This window comes from Canis lupus, chromosome 32 (genome assembly GCF_011100685.1).
Source record: "Canis lupus familiaris isolate Mischka breed German Shepherd chromosome 32, alternate assembly UU_Cfam_GSD_1.0, whole genome shotgun sequence".
Classification (NCBI taxonomy): domain Eukaryota; kingdom Metazoa; phylum Chordata; class Mammalia; order Carnivora; family Canidae; genus Canis; species Canis lupus.
The window spans coordinates 1,183,669-1,205,089 of record NC_049253.1 but is presented as its reverse complement, the minus strand read 5'-3'; the positions used below and the strand labels follow the sequence as shown (position 1 = coordinate 1,205,089).

The following is a 21,421-nucleotide window of genomic DNA, read 5'->3' as shown; positions in this document are numbered from 1 at the left end:
CCATTGAGTCTGTCAAAACCATTTGTTAGTATTAAATACACACACTTGTAGATTTTTTTACATAAAAATTAAGTATATCTCATTTTCTTTTTGCTTCCTGTTTGTAGCAATCACATTGTTTTTCTTACACTGAATATGAAATGTTTTCCTTTTATGAATTAAACAATCACCAGTAAAGTACATTTGGAGACATAGAAAGTGATCTCATATGTTTATTTTTGAGTATAAGAGAGAATTTGCAAGTGAGAGCTAAGTATTATGCCTTACTTTACAAGTTCTTGGGGCTTAATTTACCTCATCTATGAAGTTAAAAACTTGTACTAAATTATAAATCCTTGAAGAGCTGAAGGGTTAGTAATTGTTTGATTGCCATGAGCCCCTCTAAGATTAAAAATTAAAAGTTGAACAATGGATATTTAATAATCATGAAAGAATTATTAAGCACTAAATTTATGCATGACATTTAATTTCTTCAAGAAAATGTAAAAAATAAAGTCTCTTGCCTTGAATTGGCTTATATTTATAAAGAAAGAATCACACAACCAGATACATTAAAGAAGACATTCTATATATCTTGATTTTTTTCCTTCATCCAATCTATTTACTTAAGTATCTTAGTTGGACCTTGTGCAGTGAACAGTGGATTGAAAGATGAATAAAACATAACCTCTTAGCTCAAGGAATTTGTAGTAAATATGTTTTAAAAATCACAGCAAAGGGGCTGGGTGACTCAGTTCGTTAAGGGTCTGACTTTGGCTGAGGTCATGATCTCAGGGTCCTGGGCTTGAGCCTTCCGTCAGGTTCCCCACTCAATGGAGAGTCTGCTTCTCCCTCTAACTCTCTCTCTCTGCCCCTCCTTTTACTCATACTCTCTGTTTCTCTCAAATAAATAAAATATTTTTAAAAATCACAGCAAAAACATGACCACGGAAAACAAAATATTAAATTTATAAATTTATAACTTAGGCTTTAGAACTTACCATTCCAAACTGACATGATTTCTTTATTAAATTAGCGGCTTTCAATGTAAGTGCTAAAGTCTTGAATTTTCCTATTATGGCATTTCTTAATGCCATATTTTTCCTAGATTGTCAGCTTGATGAAATTAGGGACGTGTCTCTCTCTTTTTGTTTTTGTTCTTGTTTCTACACATAAGTTTATTTTTAAAAAATTATGGCCTTTTTACAAAATTTTTCCTTAAATTCCAGTTAGTTAACAGTACAATACTGGTTTCAGGTGTAGAATTTAGTGATTCAACACTTAGAAACAACACCCAGTGCTTATCAGAAGTGCACTTCTCAATCCCCATCACCTATTTAACCCATCCTGCTGGGCATCTCCCCTCTGGTAACCATCATTTTGTTCTCTATGGATAAAAGTCTGTTTCTTGGTTTTCCTCTCCCTCTCCCATGTTGTTTGTTTTTTTTTTTCTTAAATTCAACACATGAATAAAATCATATGGTATTTGTCTTCTATTTAGAGTTGTGAGGCTAACACTTAGCATCATGGCTGGCATGAGAAGATGCTCAATGTGTTTACTGAAGTGAATTTAAGAGTGTAACCATGAGTTGACATTTCTTATCATGGTAAGTTTTTACTTGTCTACTTTGAAGTACAACACACATAGAGAGAAGTGCACAAAATACTAATGTGCAGCTTGATGAGTTAGGGCAAAGTAACACCTGTATAACGACCACTAAGGAAAAAGGAAAGATCATTGTCCTTTCTCAATCCTTACTCCCTCCTTCCTTCCAAGAAGCCACTATTTTGAATTCTTACACTGTCTGCTATGGCCCCAAGGCTGTCAAAAGCACTGCTCAGCTTCTAATCACCTTTAAGAGAATCAGGAGACACTACAATGGAAAATGCTAGACTCCCTTCCTGTGTTTCTTTCTTCTCCTGTTTCTTAGTCCTTAACATTTGGTCTACCACAGCTGGAAATTCATAACAATACTTTAAATAAAGAATAGAAGTCATATTGAAAATTATAGCTGCTTTTTACAACAGAAATAAAAATAGACATGTTAATTTGTTGGTTTTCAAGTTATCTTTATTCCTATTTACCAATATTTGTTCTTCAGGTGTGATTCTTAGACTTAAATACATAAATATTGTCATATACAAAGAATGTATTCAGTCAGATGCACATGAAGTAGGTGGATTTGAATAGGTTTATGTGACAGTAAAACTATTGAGATATATTTTCTATAGAATTAGCTTTTCTTCAAGCCAAGAGGACAATATAGAAGATATGTATTTAATTGTAGATTTAGTTAAGGTTCTAATTATAAGACAGTCTTCTCCTTTCATATTTATTCCAGGGATCCCAGTCCTAGAAAATTTTTATAATAATCTAGTCACAGCTCAATATACATTGTATATATTGAGGATATATATTATATTATCTTCTTCCAACAAATTAATTTATCATAGTTATTTAAGTGTTAGTTTCTTCATAGAATATTTAAATATGATTCAATTTGGGAAGAATGTATTCACATATGCATTTTCAGGACCACAGACTTAGGAAAAACATACTTATATTTTATAATTGGACAGTAATTTCAATTATTATGTCCCTCACATTCCTGGAAATTTAATGGATACATATAGGAAGAGAACCTGGAATACACAGTATAACACTAAGACATGGATTAAATTTCTCTCAGGATCACACAGTTCTGAATGCGATTTTGTTACCTATATCAATGGCAACCTAATTTTCTTCATCTGAAGAAATTGACTTTATTCCGAGAATGAGCAGGCTTCTTTAAATGGAAATGTAAAAATAACTGTTTCTGACTAGTCTTTTATCTATCTATACTCAGGTAATTTGAGATACTTATCATTTAGGGGTTAAATTAATTGTGGTAAAATATCTCAGATATTTTAAAGGTGTTAGTGATCCAAAATACCCATTCTTTGAAAACAAAAAAGGAATTACATGATCTGGGGAATTTGAAAAAGTTGAGTAACCAATGTCTCAACACCTGGAAATAGGACTATTGATATGTGTATACATACATACATATATTTATTTATCTATTTATTAAATTAACAAAATTTTAGAGCAGCTTTAGGTTCATTGCAAAATCAAGACAAAGATACAGAAATCTCCCATATATCCCCTGTACCTATACATGCAGAGCTTCCCACATTATCAACATACTCCACCAACGTATGCTTGTCATTACTGATAAAGGTACACTCCCACACTATTATCACCCAGAGTCCATAGTTTCCATTAGGGTTTACTCCGTGTTGCACATTCTGTGGGTTTGGACAAATGTATAATGACATGTATCCACCAATACACTATCAGACAGAGTATTCTCACTGCCTTAAAAATCCTCTGTGCTCTACCTATTATCCTTCCCTCTTCCCTAATCCCTTTCAAACAGTGATCTTTTTATTGCTTTCACAGTATTGCTTTTTCTGGAAGATCATAGTTGAAATCAAATAGTATAAAGAAAGCTTTTTCAGTCTGGCTTCTTTCACTTAGTAATATGTATTTAAGGTTACTCCATGTCTTTTTGTGGATTGATAGCTTATTTATTTTTAGTACTGACTAATATTCTGTTGTCTGGATGTACCACATTTATTCATTCATTCAGCTACTGAAGGGCATCTTGGTTGTTTCCAAGTCTTGGCAGTTGTGAATAAAACTGCTATGGTAAATACCAAGGAGTGATCTTGGGTTGTATGGGAAAGTATGTTTAGTTTTGTAAGAAACTACCAGATTGCCTTCCAAAGTGACTGTAACCATTTTGCATTCCCATCAGTAGTGAATCAGAGTTCCTGTTATTCTCCGTCCTCTCCACCTTTTGCTTTGTCAGTGTTCCAGATTTTGGCCATTCTAATAGTTGTATACTAGTACCTTGTTGTATTAATTTGCAATTCCCTAGTGACATGTAATGTTGAGCACCTTTTCATGTGCCTGTCTGCCACCTCTATGTCTTTTCCTGGTGATGTGTCTATTAAGACTCTTTGCCCATTTTAAGATCAGATTACTGGAGCTCCTGGATGGCTCAGTTAGTTAGGTGTCTGACTCTTGATTTCGCTCAGGTCATGATCTCAGGGTCATTAGACTGAGTCCCATGTCAGGTTCTGTGCTCAATGTGGGGTCTGCTTGGGACTCTCTCTCTTTCCCTCTGCCCATCCCCCTTTCGTGCATACACGTGCTTGTACATGCTCTCTCTCTCAATAATAAAAAATAATAAAATCAGATTACCCATTTTCTTATTGTCAAGTTTTAAAAATTTTTTGTAAATTTTTGGTAACAGTACTTTATCAGATGTCAGCAGGTTTCCACAATAATAGGCTGACATTTCTATTTTCTGATAGGCTTGTACTAGTCACATTTTCCCATCCATTTCACAACACCTGATTTCTTGTCTCTGCCTGTCTATAGATGGAATGTTCTTTCAGCCAACCCTTGAATAGACCAATTCCTACTTTGAGTAGGGTAAGACTAGATTCAGATCTAATTTCTCCTACCTTCAAGCAGGCTGAGGTCTCTATATGTTATGCTCCAATCCTATTCACTTTCCTCATACTTATTTACTACACTGAGCTAAATAGCTCTGTCAGTTTTCTGTGGACAAGGAACGATTTCTTATTAATTATATCCACTAACAATTATCCCAGGGGTAGTACATGGCAGATGCTCAATAATATACGTATACTGAATGCTTGATTTAAAATAGAGCTACTGAAAACTGACAAAATCTGGGTGATCTTGAAATGTCTAAATCTCCCTCAGATTATTTCTGGTACTAAAAAAGATAGACTAGTAGCTTGTGATTTCAGTGACAAACCTGGAGCCTAAGCATAATTTGTCTTATTTCTTCCAAATAAGGACAAGTAAGGTGGGACATTTCTTTGTTTCTTTTTCTTTTATGTTTATGTTTCAATTCATTTTGAATCCCTGAGTAGCACGGAGAAAGTAATTTGAAGTGGGTTATATACTTTTTCATCTATTTTTATTCTTTTTATTACATTTCAACCAAACATTTTTTTCTCCCTTTATGGAATTAAAATAATTATACAATTACAAAGCAGAGAGTGAAGTAAAGCAATATTTATTTTCACTACCTACTATGCCTCAGGCTCTTAGCAAAGTACTCTGATTCCATTATCTAGTTTAATTTTCATGATAGCCCTAAGAGGGAGGCAAGATTTTAAGATTTAGAACAAAAACAAAACAAAAACCTGAAGCACAACTGTGGTATTCTTAGTGTAGGTGCTGTCTTCCTTATTAGAGAAATGTGATCAGTGGCAGTCATATATTTTGCAAAAACAGAATTCTTTTAAGGCAGTGTAATAATTCTTGACAATTGTCTGGGTGGAATTACCATGAGATGGGATTTCTCACAAGGTCATTTTATTCTAAGTTTTATTAATTTTTGAGAATGAAATTTATTAAAATTTAAACAATTCAGAAACTAAGAGATTGAAAGAATAGAGATGGATGAAGATGGAAAAAGAGATAAAACTTAATTTTTTTTAGAGAGAGTTACTAGTTGGTCCTATAGTACAGTACCTGATACTCAGAGTCTTATTTAGATCTGAAATTTTGGAGGGTCAGTGGTATACACATTCAGATGTACACCCATGCACACACACACGAATGAAATATTTTGAGGGAGGGTTTAGTGGTCTGCCTATCTATTTACCTACCTACCTATCAGTTTACCTGCCCACTTACTTATGTATCACTGAAAACCTTCAATAGTATGATAACTAACATTAATAAACAATTGCTCTAAGTGAATGGAATTGAAATGGGGGATGAAACCACCAAGTCACTGCAACATTGAATAAATATTTTACTTCACCTGTCATCAATTTCTTCATTTGTACATTGAATGGCTTTAATAGATCCCCTCTGAGGACTTCTTTTACTCATTTTGTGATTTAAAAAATTTTCAGTTGTCTACATTTTGATCCAGTTGTTAATTAACAGGAATATAACTAGTTAATAGAAAAAAATCAGAAGAAAAATCTGGGCATTATCATAATCGACAAACAGGAAGATCAGTCCTTTAATAGTCAGTGAACTATGTAGTTTCTTATGAAGTCATTTTCATTCCTTTGATATTTCCATCTATTTTCATGATTTCTTTGTTTTTATATTTCTGAGCAGATTTCAGTCATATGAAACTTTAGGGATTTTTCCAAAGGAGTGTTGCAAATTCTGTTTGTGAAAAACTGCATTTAAAACTGGAATTATTAAAATTAATGTTAATCCTCTCTAGATATATTTCTCAGCAGATGGGAGAATACTTAGGCTATTAAACCTAATTCATGAATCACTATCTAGGGTAATGAGACTTTAATATTCTTTTCAATTTTTCCATTAATTCAAAGTGTCCAGGGCTTTCAGATAAGCTATTTTAGAATAATCACTATGAGATAAATAAGACTCTGTTGCTATGGAAAACTTATTTCCTAAATGTGTTTTCCCTTCTGTATTGAGATCTCTAATTCCTTTTGCCAACTCTCATAATCTTACATATCAAAATATATAAGTATTCTAATTATTAATTTTATTATTATTGGTATATAAAATATGTATCAGATTATGGTAATATTAAAAATGAAAAAGAAGGGATCCCTGGGTGGCGCAGTGGTTGAGTGTCTGCCTTCCGCCCAGGGCCTGATCCTGGAGACCCGGGATGGAATCCCACATCAGTCTCCTGGTGCATGGAGCCTACTTCTCCCTCTGCCTGTGTCTCTGCCTCTCTCTCTCCCTCTCTGTGTCTCGAATGAATAAATAAATAAAAATCTTAAAAAAAAAAAAAAACCAAACAGATGAATGTACTATTATTTTTTAAAGATTTTATTTATTTATTCATGAGAGACACACAGAGAGAGAGGCACAGACACAGGCAGAGGGAGAAGCAGGATCCATGCAGGGAGCCCGATGCGGGACTTGATTCTGGGACTCTGGGATCATGCCCTGAGCGGAAGGGAGACACTCAACCCCTGAGCCATTCAGGCATTCCTGAATGTACCTTTAAAAGGTGACACGTAGAATTATATCTATTTCTTACCTGCCAATTATACAGTATGAATAGTTTCCAAAAATACAGCCAGAAGATTGAACGTAATTTTTTTGAGGATAATTTGACAATTGATGGATTTGGTAAACTGAAATAGCCTCCCAATAAAAATTCCATAAAAAATTTGGAAACCATTTATCTGATAAAGGGTTAAGAACCCTAATATATGAGGAACTCCCACAACTCAATAGCAAAACAAAAACAAGCAAAAAATCTGATTTAAAAATAGACAAGAGATCTGATATTTTTCCAAAGAAGACATACAGATAGCCAACAAGCCACATGAAAAGATGCTCAACATCACTAGTCATTAGATAAATGCAAATCAAAACCACAATGAGATATCATCTCATGCCTGTTATAATGGCTATTATCAAAAAGACAGGATATAATAAATGCTGGCAAGGATGTGGAGAAAAGGCAATGTTTGTGGCTATTGGTGAAAATGTAAATTGGTATAGCCACTATGGAAAACCCCCACTGTCGATGTTTCTTGAAAAATTAAAAATAAAACTACCATATCATCCAAGAATTCCACTTCTGAACATTTATCTGAAGAAAATGAAAGCAGCATATCTGCACTCTCATATTTATCACAGCATTATTTATAGTAGCCAAGACGTAGAAACATCCTAAATGTCTAACAATGGACAAATAAAAAAAGAAAATGTAGTGCATGTATATTGTGTATATATACACGTATATTCCATATATAATAATGGATTATTTTTTTAATTTTTTTTTAATTTTTATTTATTTATGATAGTCACACCACAGAGAGAGAGAGAGAGGCAGAGACACAGGCAGAGGGAGAAGCAGGCTCCATGCACCGGGAGCCCGACGTGGGATTCGATCCCGGATCTCCAGGATCGCGCCCTGGGCCAAAGGCAGGCGCCGAACCGCTGCGCCACCCAGGGATCCCTAATAATGGATTATTAATCAGCCATGAGAAAAACCAAAGAAAATCCTGCCCATTGTGACAGCATTGATGAAATTGAAGGTATTATGCTAAGCAAAATAAATCAGAGAAAGACAAATACTGTATATTACTTACATGTGGAATCCAAAAAATAAAAATAAAAAAGAACTCATAGGAGCAGAGAATATAACAGTAGTTGCCAATGGCCAAGAATTGGGAGAAATGAAGAGATATTGTTCAAAGTATACAAACTTCCAGTTTTAAGATGAATATGTTCTGGGGATCTAACGTATACCAGTTATAATCATAGCTGATGACATTGTACTGTATACTTGCAAGTTGCTAAGAGACTAGTTCTTAAATATTCTCATCATAACAACCACCACCACCATAACAATAACAACAAAATGGTAATTATGTGAGATGAAGGATGTGTTAACTAACTATTGTGGTAATGTTTTGCAATATATACATGTATCAAATCAAATTGTCAACCTTAAACTTATACAATGTTATATGTCAATTAAATATCAATAAACCTGGAAAAAATACTAATTGAAAAGAATTTTACGTACCCCAAGTTATGGACTGGATGTTTTTGTTCCCTCAAAATTCGTATGTTGAAATCCTAACTTCCAGTGTAATATTAGAAGGTTGAACCTTTGGGAAGTGATTAGATCATGAGGATGGCACCCACATGAATGGGATTAGTGCTTATATAAAGAGACTCCAGAGAGCTCCCTTCCTATCTGGGGACACAGCAAGAATACATTCGTCTGTGAACCAGGAGGTGGGCTCTCACTAGATAACAAATCTGCTAATGCCTTGCTCTTGGACTTTCCAGCTCCAGAACTGTGAGAAATAAATGTTGTTGTTTAAGCTACCCAGTCAATGATATTTTCATTATAGCAGCCCCAAAAGACTAAGACATCTTCTACCACAAAGACATCTTCTTGGGGATCTTCACAAGGTCAGACCACAATTTGAAAATCAACTTTGAGGGTTTGATTATAGGACTGGACTAAAAAAAGTACAGCTATGTGCCACATAGAAGAAAAATGTCTAACATAAGGATAAGTTGAAACTGCAAGGAAAAATAAATTTTAAAAAGAAAGTACAAGGAAAGACGAATAAATATGTGTATGTTAGCGTCATGCTAGGTAGGCTTTAAGGCAAAATGCATTATTGCAGATTAGATAACAATATTATACTATTTTCCAGGAACATACAACAATCCTAAACTTATAATGTACCTAATAAAATAGCCTCAATATATATAGTGACAAAAGTGATAAATACATAACCAGAGTGAAATATGTTTACACATAATCTCTAAGTGATTGCTAGTTTCTCAGACAAGTGAACAACAAAATAAACAAGCTTGTTCTAATCGACCTAGTGATGTGCTGACACTCTTATTACTAATGCCAGATATTTTGTAAAATATAAGAGTTGAACCTTCATAAAGTTGAAGGTTAAAAGTGTGGGCTCTTACAGTCTTATGTTCCTACTTCCTAATAAAGTTTGAAGTAATTTAGGCACTCTAGGATTCTTACCTAACTCTTTTGAGCTAGTAGGGTACTTTATGGCACTATTTAGGAAATACCCCTTAGGTGACTCCTGCAAAGATGCTCTACTTATTCAAATGTCATGCTTGCTCCTAATGAGGAATGGTAAGGGACCTTCTCCTTTCCCTTGGAAAGGAGAGAGAACATGGAAATAGAGAAATTAATTTGTCTTTATCTGAATCAGATAATTTATTAGGCATTATTTTAATATTTTATCTGCATACCCCTCAGTTAAGACTTAACCCATAACTTAATTGGAAGTTTTAACACATTGAAGAAAAAGGACTATCATGCAAAGAATAACATGCCTCTTTTAGGAAAGGAAAATTCATAATGTATATTTGCCTGCTGTGTTCCTAGTACTCACCAGGAAAAGCTTACCTTGGTCAATATGTGTGATTATGTAGCCCTTGCTACATACCAGTGGGATAGCTTGAAAGCAAGCAATCAAGAGGAGACAATTAACTTACTTTGCTCTGATTCCTTGCTTTTTGTGCATATAATTTGGCATCTTGAGTAGACTTTACCTATAGGAAAACTATTTACTAATCAAGGAACACAAGTCATAATTGTATTGTCCTCAGAAAAATACAAATAGCATCATTTTTTTTTAATGCCACTTGCTTCACCATCTGGTTAATTGTGAGTTAGCTCTCCAGCTCTGTTGTGATTCCTTCTGGATGTGCCAGAATTTTTTTCTTTCGGCTTTTTAAGTTTTTGCTTTAATTCCAATTAGTTGACATATAGTTTTATGTTATAGATGTACCAGAAATTAAATATGCAGACCTCCTAACCTCAGCCAGAATGAGAGGACAGCCCTAAGGTCCTACTGACTGCATGGACCTATGGGAATCCAACAGATTCCTAAGAAACAATTGACCTCAATGTCCTATGTTCCATTTTCACTGCAACACTGATTATGCCCCAGGTATGAGCATGCTCTGGCTCATCTTGTGTTTGGTCACTGAATGAGAATAAATCAGTACCTTTTCCTTCCCTACTACATTATTGGGTACAGCAGAGTATTCTAAGGTGAAATAAAAATATCTGGGCCCTTAAACAGTTTCTGGTGTAGCAAGGATTAAACAAGGAAGTAATAGTACAAGACAAAATTATTGCAAGGAATCTATAAGGGATACAGAAAATGGGTATGTGGTTCAAAAATAGAAATCACCTCTGCTTGAGAGGAAAGGCGTAATGGGCTAGGTAGTCTGTAAAACAACCTTTATAAATTGTGACTGCTAAAGTGACATTTTCAGTACCCAAATCTGTTTAGAAAAAAAACCTACTTTTTCCCAACATATTCTCCACTCCCCCCACCCCCCAACATATTCTTAAAAGCCTTTGGTGGCTTGGAACATTTTAGGAACAACAGCTAAAATATTTAGCATGCCTGCCTCTCTGACTTTATCTTCTCCTGTACTCTCTGCATTCCGGCTACCTAGGCCTTCTTTTGGCTCCTGTACAATGTCATGCTCCCTCCCTTTAAGGTCTCTGTACATTCCACTGCCTCTGCCTCAAACCCATTCCACTACCATGTCAGTTGTATTTCCTATTTGGGTCCTAAGATCCTCTTAATTTCAGTTCAAAATTTATTTTCTCAGATAAAATCACCTTGTTACATTGTGTGTGTGTGTGTGTGTGTGTGTGTGTGTGTGTGTGTGCTATTTTAAGGGTTTATTTGAGAGAGAGAGCATGAGCAGGGGGACAGGATAGAGGGAGAGGGAGGAGACTCCACTGAGCACAGGGAGCCCTTGTGGGCTTGGCTTGATCCCAAGACCCTGGGATCATGACCGGAGTCAAAGGCAGATACTTGGGATGCCTGAGTGGCTCAACAGTTGAGCATCTGCCTTTGGCTCAGGGCGTGATCCTAGAGTACCGGGATCAAGTCACACATCAGGCTCCCTGCATGGAGCCTGCTTCTCCCTCTGCCTCTGCCCCTCTCTCTGTGTCTCTCATAAATAAATAAATAAATAAATAAATAAATAAATAAATAAATAAATAAATAAAATCTTAAAAAAAAAAAAAGCAGATACTTTGCAGGCCGAGCCACCCAGGTGCCCCCACTTGTGGCATTGTAAGAGAGATCTGCTTAAATGCTGTCGTGTACCACTCTTCTTCCCAGTGCTTATGTTGGTCTGATTCATAGTTCTAATTTCATGTGTACCTGCATAACTACTTGATTACAGTCTCAACCTAAATACTCTAGACTGTAAATTAAAAAGGAACAGGAACTTACCTGCTTTTTTTTTTTTAAAGCATTGAGGGCTTACCACCTTGCATACAGTCACACACCACCTGATACATGGTAACTGTGATAAATATTTGTTGAATAAATGACAAAAGCAAAAAAGATGTTTCATATTGTGAGCACGGCACAGATCAAAATGCAGCAGTGAAAAGAGCTGCCCAAGTTCAAGGACACAAGAAATTATGTTTAAATGGCACCTATTTTATTACTGAGCTACAGGTTATATGGGAACCAATCCCCACTAAAAACAACTCCATTACTATTGACTAGACGCTCCACAACAAAAATGGTTATTGTTTATCAAGTGATGAAAAAAGTGTGACAAAAGTTAATAAGATAGAGAAAAATTAATAATGTTTAAAAAGTATTTGTTAATTATACAAAATATGGTCAACACCAGGTACTACAGCAAAACCAAAAGCCTTGACGGAAATGAACAAAACAACTTGTCTGAGTGTGCAATTACATTGTTAGGCTTTCAGAAAGAATTGTGATCTTGGAGAAAATCACAGGTAGCTGTATTTTAAAATTTTTTTTGATGTAAAATTTATATGCAGTGAAATACACCGATCTTAAGTGTACAGTTTGGAGAGTTTTGACAAATTCATGACTCTCATCCACACCATTTTCAAGATGTAAATATTTTCCCTCATCCCAGAAAGTTCCTTCATGTTCCTTTCCAGTCAACCCCCTTTCCGACAGGAAACTACTGCTGTGAAATCTAAAACCATAGAGTAGTTTGCCATTTCTAGATTTTCGTATAACTGAAGTTATACACTAAATGTATGTAATTGTGTGTCTGGTTTTTCTTGCTGATCTTAAAGTTTTGGAGATGCATTCATATTGTTGTATACATCAGCTGTTCTTTGTATTGCTTAACAGTGTTCTGTTGCCTGATATACATCACTAATAAGAAGACAGTGGGGTTTTTTATTATTATGTATATTACGGTTTTATATTTCATTTTCAAGTTATTCATTGCTAAAATTTAGAAAAACGACTTAGTTTTGTATTTGACTTGTATCGGTATCCTGTATGGAACCTTGTTAAATTCACTTAATAGTTGTAATGGGTATTTAGATTCCTTGGTATTTTATATATAAAAAATTGTATCATATATAAATTGGGAGAATTTTAGTTTTTTCTTTCCAATACTTATGTTTTCTTTCTTTTTTTGCATTACTACATTGGTTAGGACCTCAAAAAAAATGTTGAGTGGTTGTGGTGAGAATGGACTCTCTTGCTTCTTTCCAATCCCTTTTTTTTAAAAATTTTTTATTTATTTATGATAGTCACAGAGAGAGAGAGGCAGAGACATAGACAGAGGGAGAAGCAGGCTCCATGCACCGGGAGCCCGACGTGGGATTCGATCCCGGGTCTCCAGGATCGCACCCTGGGCCAAAGGCAGGCGCTAAACCACTGCACCACCCAGAGATGCCGCTTCTTTCCAATCCTAAGGAGAAAACATTTAGTCTTTTACCATCAATAATTGTAGCTGCAGTTTTGCACAAATACCTTTGATCAGTCTATTCTTAAGGTGTTAAATTTTTTTTTATCGTGAATAAGTGTTGAATTTTTTTCAAAATCCTTTCCCTGCACCTATTGAGATGATCACGTAATTTTTCTTTTTATTTTGTTTATGTGGTTGACTATGTGAATTGATTTTCTAGTGTTGAGCTAACCTTGTTTTCCTCTGAAAAACTTCACTTGGTTGTGATATATTTGCTTTTTTATAAAAGCTAGACTTAAATTATCAATACTTTGTTACAGGTTTTTGTGTCTATATTCACGAGATACTGGTCTGTAAAATATTTACTGTTATGTTCTTACCTGGCTTTAGTATCAAGCTTTTTTAACCCTATAAAATTGCTGCCTCTCCTTCTTCCTATATTTTCTGAACAAAGGAAAGCAATGTATTTCTTCCTGATATGCTAGTATAATTTACCAGAGAGTCTAGATTGGAATTTTCTTTAAGGAAAAGTTTTCAATTACAAACTCAAATTGATATTAGGGCATTCAGATCCACTAACTTCTTACATCTTTTGGCAATTTGTGTCCTCCCCCACCAAGGAATTTTTTTTTTATTTTTTTAATAATAAATTTATTTTTTATTGGTGTTCAATTTGCCAACATACAGAATAACACCCAGTGCTCATCCTGTCAAGTGCCCCCCTCAGTGCCTGTCACCCATTCACCCCACCCCGCGCCCCCCTCCCCTTCCACCACGCCTAGTTCGTTTCCCAGAGTTAGGAGTCTTTATGTTCTGTCTCCCTTTCTGGTATTTCCTACCCATTTCTTCTCCCTTCCCTTCTGTTCCCTTTCACTATATTTATATTTCCCAAATGAATGAGAACATATAATGTTTTACATCTAATCTGAGTTGTCTAGTATTTTAGCAGAAATTTTCAAGTAATATTACCTTATTATATATTTAATGTCTGCAGTTTCCCTAGTGATACACTCTTGTATTCCTCATATTAATATTTGTTTCTCCATCTCTTATTTTTGATCACTTTAGTTATGGATTATCAGTTTCATTAATCTTTTCAAAGAATCAACTTTGGCTTTGTCGGTCACCTTTACCGTTTGATTGTGTTCTATTTTTTTTTTAATTTAATTTATTTGAGAGAGAGAGAGAGAGAGGAGTCACAGTGGGCCAGGGAGGGCAGAGGGAGAAGCAGACTCCCCAAAGAGCAGGGAGCCTTATGTAGGACTTGATCCCAGGACCCTGGGATCATGAGCTGAGCCAAAAGCAGACGCTTAACCAACTGAGCCACCCAGGCACCCTGATTATATTCTATTTCATTGATTTCTGCTTTTATATTTATTTTCTTCCTTTTGTTTATTGGCTAAATGCAAATAAATGTTCAGTCTTCTTTTTATAGCCTTCAGTCTTCTCTTCTAACCTAGAGCCATACCTTTCCCTTCACTACCGTAGTCAGTATCATACAACTTTGGACCTGTGGTGGTTTCATCATCGCTCAAGTCAAAATAGTTTGTAATCATTGTGTGTTTTCTTTTTGAAACCATGGATTCTTTAGAAATATATTGCTTAATTTTAAAATACTTTGATAGTGTCGTCATAGCTTTGTGTTAATTAATTTTAAATTTAGTTTTGGCCGCCGCCTGGAGCCCGGCTTCCCGGGCTGCGGCGGCGCGAGCGGGGAGCGCCCTCGGCCTGGCCCCGCCGGCAGCCGCCCGCCCTCCTCGCGCCGCGCGTCTCCCCGGGACTCCCCCGGCCCGGCTGCCCCCGGCCCGGCTGCCCCCGGCCCGGCTGCCGACCGGCTGCGCCGCGGCGCCCGCGGGATTTGACCCGGAAGGCCCTGCGGCGGGGGCGAGGGGGAGGCCCGGCAGGTCCCGCGGCCCTCGCGCGCGGCGTCCCGGCGGGAACCCTGGCCTCGCCGGCCCAGCGCAGCTCGGGCCTGGTGCGGCGGCGCCGCCAAGGAGCGGGTTGGAGGCGGCGGCGAGGACGACCGCGGAGCCGCCGCGAGGAGCAGGAGCACGACAAGGGCGACTCAAGGAGACCCGGCCGACCCCGAGGGAGGAGGTGCCCCTGTGGGCCTCAAGGACCCAGAGGGTTGCACATCCTTTTGGAATGACGTTTGATGACGTCATCCGGATGACGTGGCTGCCTGTAGACTGAATTAGCACTAGAGGCTGTGGAATGAGAAGGAAGAGTCTGTTAACGAGAAAGGCGATCTGCGAGTCAGATGATGGAGCCCTGGGGCATGTTCAGGAGACTCCACCTCCAGGAACGGTCCAGAACTGGGTTGAATTACTTAGTGGCAGGCCTGGAATCCATTAAAGTTCAATTAATTGAGAAATGTGCGGGATCGGTAAGCTACAAACCTGGTGGAGAAGGGCGGATTGACCACAGAGAAGCAGAACTTCCTACTTTTTGCCGTGACGACACATCCACTCACCACCAACAAGATTAAGTAGCGCCTCATCGAGAAGGTACAGGAAGCTGTTGTCGACAAATTCGTGAATGACCCTCAGCGTGTGGACAAGCGCTCGCGGCCCTCATCGGCCTGGCCAGGCCCCCACACCCCCGGAGAATGCTTTCGGCCCTTCCGGAGGGGCGGCGCGATTCAGCCCCCAGGACTGCGGCAGCTCCTTGCCTTCGTGCTGGCAGCGGCCACCAAGTAACGGCTCAGAGTGAAGGCCCTTTCCGCCATGTAAACCAGCAGTTTTTCTTCTATTGACTTCTGGTTTTCTGCAATTTGTATTTTCCACACTATAATTGGCTTTTGTTTTATGAAATGGTGGATGGCTTTTTCTTTTTTGTATGTATGCAGGATTCTGCTGGTACGAGAGGCCTTCCTCTTCCTGTTAAAAAAAAAAAAAAACAAAACAGTTTTACTGCCATATTGGCAATCCATTCCTTGTTGCCATTCTCACTGTTCACCTGTTTTGGGTTTCTGGTATGCTTTGACTTTCAAATAACTCCAGTCTCCTCACACGCACATCTTTTGGATTACCTCCGGTTTGAGGTTTTCCCACGTGTGCATGTACATCTAGCATTCTGCCTACAATCCAGACAGAAGTCACAAAAAGGCCTTTAACTCACCACAGGTAAATATCTGTATCTATTAGGACATTTTATACATAGACCTCAGTTGAGATGTATACTTAGCAAAATTATTTTTAAATTGAAACAACACAGTAAGTAATATAAAATGCCCCTTGGATTTTGTTTCCCATGTAAATCTATTGTATTATTATACTTGATGTGATTTTAACTATTAAATCATAAAGGTCCAATTGTTTCACAAAGCCAGTTTGGGATGGGCTGCATTCCAGTTATGCTGTATATAGTTTGAATTATATATAAATTGCCCCTTCTGGCCACTCCTGCCTCCGTCTTAGTATTTTGCAAGATTTAATTAGTTGTACACCTGGTGCCCCTCACTTGCTTCCGTCAATATTGTTTGATGACAAAACAGAACACTCATCATTGAAGGAAAGAGAAAAGATGTGTTTGGTCCCAAGAGTTTTTGAGCTGTGCCATTTGTGGTACTCTTTGCCTATGCATCTCCTTTTGGAATTATTTTTGGTCTTAACTGTTTTTTTTTTTTTTTTTAATCATATCTGTAGGGAAGAGGCTTGTGACCAGTACTAATCGTGAGTACAGTTTTTTTCTATCCACAAGTAAATTAATGTCTGCTTTTAAATGTCATTTATCTACTTATACTTTCTTGGGGGAAAAAAATCAAATGTCAATTTTAGCAGATGTTGCATGTAAATTGTTAGCAAGTAATGACTACAACTCAGATGATTAAGAATTTTGTAACAGAAAGCTCTGCTATGTTTTAATTTTTCTATACAATTATGATGCTTAGCACATTGTAAGCATATAAACCTTTGCTTTTTAAAGTTTATTTTTACTATTTCTTTATCACTGTTTATGGTATCAGCATTGGTTTCATAATGCAAATACTATATATTGAACAATTAAATGTCAAAATTCTTATTACCATAGTTCATGCTAATAGTGGGGCTTTCAGGTGTTTAGAGATTTTTTTGGTTAACATTCAATGCAAAAGTACTAGATGGTGTTATAACTTTAGAATTGAATTTTAAGGGATTCCCTAATATGTATACTATCTTTTTATCTGAAGTAATAAATAAACTATGATCTTGAAAGTGCCTGAATCAGAAAAAAATTTTTTTCAATTTAATTTTATTATGGTCAGAAAACATACTCTAGCTAATTTCAATTCTAATATATTTATTGAGACTTCATTCTTTTTGCCCAAGACATGATCTGTCTTGGTGAATGTTACATATCCACTTTAAAAGACTGTGTATTCTCTGGGTGCTGAGTATAGTATTCCATAAATGGAAATTAGATTAAATTCATTGATAATGTTACTAAATTTTTTATATTATTTGTGATTTTTCAGTTTATCAATTACTAAACCAAAAGTATTATAGTATCTAACTATACAAGTGGATTTGTCAGTGCTTCTCTTTAATTCTGTCAGTTTTTACAAGCAACACCCTTTTTGAACTCAGCCATAGTAACTTCTTGCAAGATACATCCACGAAGGCAAAAGAAACAAAAGCAAAAATGAACTATTGGGACTTCATCAAGATAAGAAGCTTTTGCACAGCAAAGGATACAGTCGACAAAACTCAAAGACAACCTACAGAATGGGAGAAGATATTTGCAAATGACATATCAGATAAAGGGCTAGTTTCCAAGATCTATAAAGAACTTCTCAAACTCAACACCAAAGAAACAAACAATCCAATCATGAAATGGGCAAAAGACATGAACAGAAATCTCACAGAGGAAGACATAGACATGGCCAACATGCACATGAGAAAATGCTCTACATCACTTGCCATCAGGGAAATACAAATCAAAACCACAATGAGATACCACCTCACACCAGTGAGAATGGGGAAAATTAACAAGGCAGGAAACAACAAATGTTGGAGAGGATGTGGAGAAAAGGGAACCCTCTTACACTGTTGGTGGGAATGTGAACTGGTGCAGCCACTCTGGAAAACTGTGGAGGTTCCTCAAACAGTTAAAAATATACTTGCCCTACGACCCAGCAATTGCACTGCTGGGGATTTACCCCAAAGATACAGATGCAGTGAAACGCCGGGACACCTGCACCCCGATGTTTATAGCAGCAATGGCCACGATAGCCAAACTGTGGAAGGAGCCTCGGTGTCCAACGAAAGATGAATGGATAAAGAAGATGTGGTCTATGTATACAATGGAATATTACTCAGCTATTAGAAATGACAAATACCCACCATTTGCTTCAACGTGGATGGAACTGGAGGGTATTATGCTGAGTGAAGTAAGTCAATTGGAGAAAGACAAACATTATATGTTCTCATTCATTTGGGGAATATAAATAATAGTGAAAGGGAATATAAGGGAAGGGGGAAGAAATGTGTGGGAAATATCAGAAAGGGAGACAGAACGTAAAGACTGCTAACTCTGGGAAACGAACTAGGGGTGTTGGAAGGGGAGGTGGGCAGGGGGTGGGAGTGAATGGGTGACGGGCACTGGGGGTTATTCTGTATGTTAGTAAATTGAACACCAATAAAAAAAATAAAAAAATAAAAAAAATAAACCATGTCTAAATTAAAAAAAAAATTCTGTCAGTTTTTTCTTCATGTACTTTGAAACTCAGTTACTACATGCATATAAAAGAGCATCCTGATTTCTTGATGATTGACCCTTCACTATCTTGAAATGTACACATCTTTATCTCTTCATCCGTTTATAATAACTCTTTTAGAGACCTTATTTGCCAATTCCGAAGTCTAGGTCCTGGTGGCACAGCGGTTTAGCGCCACCTGCAGCCCAGGGCGTGATCCTGGAAACCCTGGATCGGGTCCCACGTCAGGCTCTCTGCACGGTGCCTGTTTCTGCCTGTGTCTCTGCTTCTCTCTCTCTCTCTCTCTCTCTCTCTCTGTGTCTCTATGAATGAATTAAAAAAAATCCAAAGTCTACATCATCTGGGAGATTGTGTCTTTCATCTGCTGTTTTCATAGTTAGATGTCATATTTTCTTGGGTCGATACACATCTAGTAACTTTTGATAATCTGCAGGTAATTGTGGATGTCATATTACTGAGAATCTAATTTCTTTTCTTCCTGTAAAAATCATACCACTGGGCAGTTAATTTACTATAGGATCAGCTTGATCCTGTTGAGGTTGGTTTAAGACTGTTTTTAGTTGGATTAAAATGGCCTTAGTGTAACCCTCCTGAAGTATATGCTTCTAGGCTTTCAGCTGAATGCCCAAGATAGTCAACAAGTTCTCTCCATTGTGGATAGTTGAAATTCATTTTTTCCAGCACTGTGTTATCTCCAGAGTCATTCAACTCACAGTTACCCAGTAACTGTTCTACTCTAGTCCTTGTAAAATGTTGCTCTGTACATAGCATAAAATAGTATTTGGCACAAACTCTTTCTAGTGACTACATTGATTTCTGATATTCCTTCTCTGAACATCTTTCTCCTGTCTGGTACCTTCCAGTTAGCGTGGCAGCCCCAAGCACTGATTTGTTTCCTTCAACCTGCATGATTGCTGCTTTCTTTTTGAACTCTGCTTCCCTCCATTTCATTATGGAAAGAAGACTTCCCAGGAGAAAATCAGAGTGAATATATAGCTTACCTCGTGCATATCTTTTCTCTGAAGGACTATATCCCGTGTCTTTTTGTTGTCCAATGCCTGAAAACAATTGCTTTACATAATTTTTCCAGTTCCATAGTTATTTATGGCATTTTTTTATCATGACCCGACTTAAAATGCAGATAGACTTTTTCCTTTTTTTTAGACTTTTTTTTCTATATGAAGAATTACATTACTGATTTTTTCTTTTCAAGTTTTTATTTACATTCTAGTTAGTTAACATATATGGTAAAATTGGTTTTAGGTGTAGTATTTAGTGATTCATCACTTAGGTGTAACACTCAGTGCTCATCACAACAAGTGCCCTCCTTAATACCCGTTATCCATTTAGCCCGTGCCCCACCCACTACCTTCCATCAACCCTGTTTGTTCTCTATAATTTGAATCTTTTATTTTTTTTATTTTTATTTTTTTAACGATTTATTTATTTATTTATTCATGATAGATTTAGAGAGAGAGAGAGAGAGGCAGAGACACAGGAGGAGGGAGAAGCAGGCTCCATGCCGGGAGCCTGACATGGGACTCCATCCCGGGACTCCGGGATCGCGCCCGGGCCAAAGGCAGACGCTAAACCGCTGAGCCACCCAGGGATCCCTAATTTGAATCTTTTATGGTTTGCTTTCCTCTCTCTTTTTCTTTCCCTTCCCCTATGTTCATCTGTTTTGTTTCTTGAATTCCACATGAGTGAAATCATATGGTATTTGTCTTTCTTTGACTTAGTTCACCTAAAGTACTACACTCTAGCTCTATCCACATTGTTGCAGATGGCAAGATCTCACTCTTTTTGATGGCTGAGTAATATTCCATTGCACATATATACACACTATATCTTTCTCTTTTTTTGTATTTTTTTTATTGGTGTTCGATTTGCTAACATATAGTATAACACCCAGTGCTCATCCCGTCAAGTCACACTATATCTTCTTTGTCCATCCATCATTTGATGGACATTTTGGCCTTTTATACAATTTGGCTATTGTTGATAATGCTGCTATGAACATTGGGACACATGTGCTCCTTCAAATCAGTTTTTTTTTTTTTTTTGTATCCTTTGGTTAAATGCCTAGTAGTGTAGTTGTTGGATCATAGGATAGTGCTATTTTTAACTTTTTCAGGAACCTCCATACTGTTTCCTAGAGTGGTTGCATCAGTTAGCATTCCCTCCAACAATGTAAGAGAGTTCCCCTTTTTCTGAATCCTTGCCAACATCTTCTGTTTTCCTGTGTTATAATTTTAGCCATTCTGTCATGTGTGAGGTGGTGTCTCATTATGTTTTTTTAAGATTTTATTTATTTATTCATAGACACACAGAGAGAGGCAGAGACACAGGTAGAGGGAGAAGCAGGATCCCCAGGGTCCCCAGGATCACACCCCAGGCTGCAGGCGGTGCCAAAACACTGTGCCACCAGGGCTGCCCTCATTATGGTTTTGATTTGTATTTCCCTGAGGATG

At 37.1% G+C, this 21,421-nt stretch overlaps 1 protein-coding gene and 1 long non-coding RNA gene across 8 annotated transcripts in view; one reads left to right on the top strand and one right to left on the bottom strand.

The window, feature by feature from the left end:
• Positions 1-1,475: 1,475 nt before the first annotated feature.
• LOC111093631 lies at positions 1,476-8,557 on the top strand. Its single transcript, XR_005382572.1, has 2 exons — positions 1,476-1,586; positions 7,831-8,557. It is a non-coding gene; the product is annotated as an uncharacterized LOC111093631 (long non-coding RNA).
• Positions 8,558-12,017: 3,460 nt separating this feature from the next.
• The window catches only part of LOC100685341 (rho GTPase-activating protein 20-like), an 87,098-nt gene continuing 77,694 nt past the window's right edge, over positions 12,018-21,421 (bottom strand). For 3 of the 7 annotated variants that reach the window (XR_005382565.1, XR_005382566.1, XR_005382567.1), the window contains 2 exons: positions 15,652-16,131; positions 12,021-13,255 (listed from right to left, as the gene is read on the bottom strand). Coding sequence is in view for 1 of the 7 variants with exons in the window: in XM_038581752.1 (XP_038437680.1) it covers positions 15,894-16,131 (238 nt within the window). In the remaining 6 variants the exon portion in view is untranslated. Of the gene's footprint in view, positions 13,256-15,261; positions 16,132-21,421 lie in introns of those variants that run through there. The other 4 variants (XR_005382568.1, XR_005382570.1, XM_038581752.1 and 1 more) reach the window with 4 other exon arrangements.